This window comes from Etheostoma spectabile, chromosome 17 (assembly GCF_008692095.1).
Source record: "Etheostoma spectabile isolate EspeVRDwgs_2016 chromosome 17, UIUC_Espe_1.0, whole genome shotgun sequence".
In the NCBI taxonomy this organism is placed as follows: Eukaryota; Metazoa; Chordata; class Actinopteri; order Perciformes; family Percidae; genus Etheostoma; species Etheostoma spectabile.
Genome location: NC_045749.1, coordinates 13,017,141 through 13,021,304, shown reverse-complemented (window position 1 = coordinate 13,021,304; position 4,164 = coordinate 13,017,141). Strand labels below are relative to the sequence as shown.

The 4,164-nt window shown below is 39.4% G+C and overlaps 1 protein-coding gene across 1 annotated transcript in view; it reads left to right on the top strand.

The window, feature by feature from the left end:
* Positions 1–1,455: 1,455 nt before the first annotated feature.
* morn4 (MORN repeat containing 4) overlaps positions 1,456–4,164 on the top strand; it is a 4,847-nt gene continuing 2,138 nt past the window's right edge. The window contains 3 exon segments of the mRNA XM_032541269.1: positions 1,456–1,562; positions 2,504–2,577; positions 4,076–4,164. The exon segment at positions 4,076–4,164 is cut by the window's right edge and continues 3 nt beyond it. Of these exon segments, the coding sequence (XP_032397160.1) occupies positions 1,465–1,562; positions 2,504–2,577; positions 4,076–4,164 (261 nt within the window). The 5' untranslated portion in view covers positions 1,456–1,464.

The window sequence follows — 4,164 nt, the reverse complement described above, 5'->3', positions numbered from 1 at the left end:
AGCACGGAGGAAGAGGAAGCGCTCTGCTATGTGAACGCGCGCGCCTCTGTGTCGAATAGGAAATCAGTCCAAAGGGAGACTTCACTACAGAGTAACCCAAATAGTGTAATTAACAAAGTAACAAAGTAAATATTTCCAAATAAATTCAAAATCCAAATTCAGACAATCTCCGTCTGGGAACTTGGAAATTCCGACTTGCCAGTTCAACTAAAACGCAGGATAACGCGCATACTAAGATGGTGAACATACAAACTAGCGGCGACTGCTCTTTACTCTCAAGTCTTATATTAAAGTTGTGTTTAATATGTTTATAAGCAAAATAAATTTTGAAACAAGGAGGGTTGTTGATGCCCACATCTAATTTTTGCCCTAGGGCCCCTAGCAATCAGGTCTGGCTTTACCTGCATCAAAAAATGATGGCGCTATAGTTTACTTAGCCTACTATAACCCATGCCGAATTCCTAATTTAATTCTAGATGGTGCCTTAATTGCATTTTCAGGAACAACAACAATGCAAAGTAACTTTTCAGAGATCGGTATTTAAATAGTAGAATAAATGCTCTCCTGGCGAGTAGCCTATAAGACTATTTTACTTTAGCAAAAATCAATTGTGTTTGAAAGGGATGTCTATGTAGTTAGTTACCCTGTAAGAAACATTAGCTGAATCTCTTCACCACAGATTGAATGACTGTGTTTTTATGGATTAGGCTAATAAATAATATAATTTGTTATCATTTTTATTATTATTGTTACTATTAGTAATAGGCTAGTAGTAGTAGGCCTACTACAATCTGTATTTGTAGTTCACTCTGTAAGCTACTTTCAGTGCAGTCTATGGCGCACATAGGCTATAACACTGTAAGCTACTGTACAGCCAATTCAACTACAGTGCTAAGTGCTTCTAGAAACATCAGCAAAATGCCCAACAGCCTTTTATAAATATGTCTGCCACAGTTTCTAAGCTGTAGCATACTAGGTCAATCAGAGAAAGTTTCCAATGAAAGCCGACAACATTTATGCAATAAAGCTCGACAGTAAAGGCTCCAGTGATGCTGTTGTAATGCTGCCTTGAAGTGCTTTCAGAATTATTGTATTCCTGAGTTGTGCCGCGATAATTGTCAGCACGAACACGACAACAAAAGTAAACACGGCTTGTAAAGAGAGAATTGGTTCTTATACATTTGCTTCTTGAGTCTTTATGGATCAAAGTGCAAGCAAGTCAAAGTATGCTATGTGACGTTTTAATTTTAATAAAGGCCATAGGTGTGACAGTTGGCAATTCCCATAACGTTAACAAGCTATAACCGCTGCTTTCAATCTCAAAAATAGAATAACGGCTACTAAAATGCTTTTAGCCTACCGCAGATTTTCTTATTTTGAGAATACGCTTGCGCATTTAAAACACATGTGAATGTCATTTAAGGCACTTGAACTCGAATTTAGGAGCTTACAAGTAGCAACTGAATGCGGCATACGTTTCTCAGCCGGTGTTTTCATATTTACGTCCCTCCGCTCTTGTATGGTGGGTTCCATGCTTCAGAGACGACACACGTAGCGTACAGGTAAATGATAGCGTTAATAGGTGTTGTCGCTTTTCGTTAATAGATGTGTTCCATTACAGTCGATTTGCAGAGGCTTGTCATCACACGCGATAGCCTATTCAGCAACACGTAAGGCTGCACTGCTTCAAATAATGTTGGCAGCCCAAATTGAATATTTGCAATAACGTTAGAGTGTTTCAGTCCTGGTGTTAGTTGATGAATTATTTATTCAATGGCGACCTCATGGGTAAAATTACACCTGGCTGCCATGTAACACAGTCTCATTCGTTTTAAAACAATAGTTTGAAATGGTCACCATAAGCTTGTATTTATTTTTCAGCTAGTAGTCACGTTTTCAGTCTATTATACAGAAGGTGTTTCGTTCCCATGTGTGCTGTTAAACTGGTCTTAAAAACCAGCATCATCACCACCACCAACACTGGACATTACACCGACTTCTCGGTTGACAGCAGAGACCATAGCTGATTGTCGTTATCCTTTGATCCGACCCACACATGGAACTATGAGAGCATGCACTTACGCCAAGGTTTTTCTCACAACAATTTCCAGTTTCCACCCTATTGAAAATTCTGACGACAGATAAATATCCTCAAACTTATTTATTCATGGTGTTTGCCTGCAAGTAAGTCAATAAGGAATACCAGCTACACAAGGATGTTTGTTACTGAGCCTAATACAGTTTAAAATGACAAAAGCAAAAGATCAACAACTGTAACTATATGTGCTAAAGAGATAGCTACTCCCTCTTCTTCAAGGACGGAGGCTTTTTATCCCAATCGGGAAAATATCCTTTTCGTTTGGTCAGCTAAAGAAACGCCTCAGATGGAAGAGACTCACAGATGTGATGCCCCCTCACTCTGAAAATCTTTCAAAGCAGAATGTTTTTCCTTTAAATGTAAAAAGCTGATCACCAATATCATGTGTTTGTGTGTTGAAAACAGGAGTGATATGACTCTGACCAGAGGATCTTTCACATATGCCAGTGGGGAAGAGTACCACGGCGAGTGGAAAGAAGGCAAGACGGTCCTGCTTCTCTGTTTTAAATAAAGTTTGTGTGCAAGCTTCACCAACTTAACTACAGAGATGAGACAATCTTTCACTTTCACCATCTGTACTCTCTCTCTCTCTCTCATGCAGACATGCAAGTAAATTGTGACTATATTTAATAAAGCTATTATTACTGAGGAGAATGACATACAAATGCCATAAAAGAGTATTGTTGAATAGCCTTGTGGGACATCTTTTGACATTAGCTAAGGTAAGTAGCACACTGTGCCTTAGCTATGTCAATACATTAGTCAATATATTAGGCTTTCTGTTCAGGAATCTGCATGGATGTGTGCATAGGATACTAAAAGAAGCTAGCAGAAACAAATACATATACCAGCCAATGTATTAGATTTTATGTTCATGTATTTGCATGGATGTGTGCATAGTATACTAAAATGTAGTATTTCTGTCAAATTTTCACCTGTGGCAAAGATTATGATTATGCTACTCTCTGTCTGTCTCTCTCTCCCTCTCTCTCTCTCTCTCTCTCTCTCTCTCTCTCTCTCTCTCTCTCTCTCACACATACAGTGATGTTAGTGACATGCAAGCACAAGCTGTTTAATCAAATCCCAATTAGCTAGAATTGGCAACCCACAAAACACAAACAGAGACAGATTTAACAGCTCTGGTTTTGTCAAATCTTCTGGATTATACTTTGGACCTGTTTGGGAAATCTTAGAGAGTCCTATGTCGGCTGCTGCTGAAAAAAAACAAATCAATTGCAATACTAGGAAGAACATCTAGGGTTTTTTATTCTTTCTTGGCATGGAATTTGTGATGATTGCCAGCTGCTTTAAGGTCAACATAAACACTGTCCACACCATTTAACTAATGTATTCCTTCACCCTTCAAAGACAACTTGGCCTACTTTTCCAGTTTGGCAAATGTGGGTGTAAGCCAATTATAGCAGTTGTCCAGAAACATGTAGGTGTGTGCCCTCTGACATAATTATAAGCTTCAGTAGTGGATCATAGACTACCAGGAAGGGAATGCATGTACATTCCTTGACTGTTTTCACAGACTGGATTCTAAAGTGGAAATCCCTGCTAAAAAATCTGTTGGATTAGAGTGCTGTAATTCCCACCACACAGGAGGCAGATGGGACTCCTAATTCAGTATTAAACCTTTAGCTAACAGAGGGGGGAAGATACCTAAATCCTAGCACGTACTGACTCGTAACATGTGTAGTGGCTCTCCAATACCAAGTGAATATAAAACCCTGAGCTGCATTGTAAGTTCAGATGTCATGCATGTCACTTGGTCATCTCTTACAGTATGTTTATGCACTATTACGAAAGGGTTATCCATAAGAGGCTAAGGGGGGTGTCATGTATAGTGCTACATGAATGTAGATAAAATGTGAATCAACAAATGGGATCAAGGTCATTTGCCTTGACAGGATTTCTTGTGCTTCCATCATCTGTTTGAAGTTTGAGCCATCATTCTGATGTGCAACTTTCCAGGTCAGAGGCATGGTGTTGGCCAGCTCAAGTTTCAGGATGGAACCTGCTACTCTGGCCAGTTTGAGAATGGACTCTTCCATGGCTCCGGT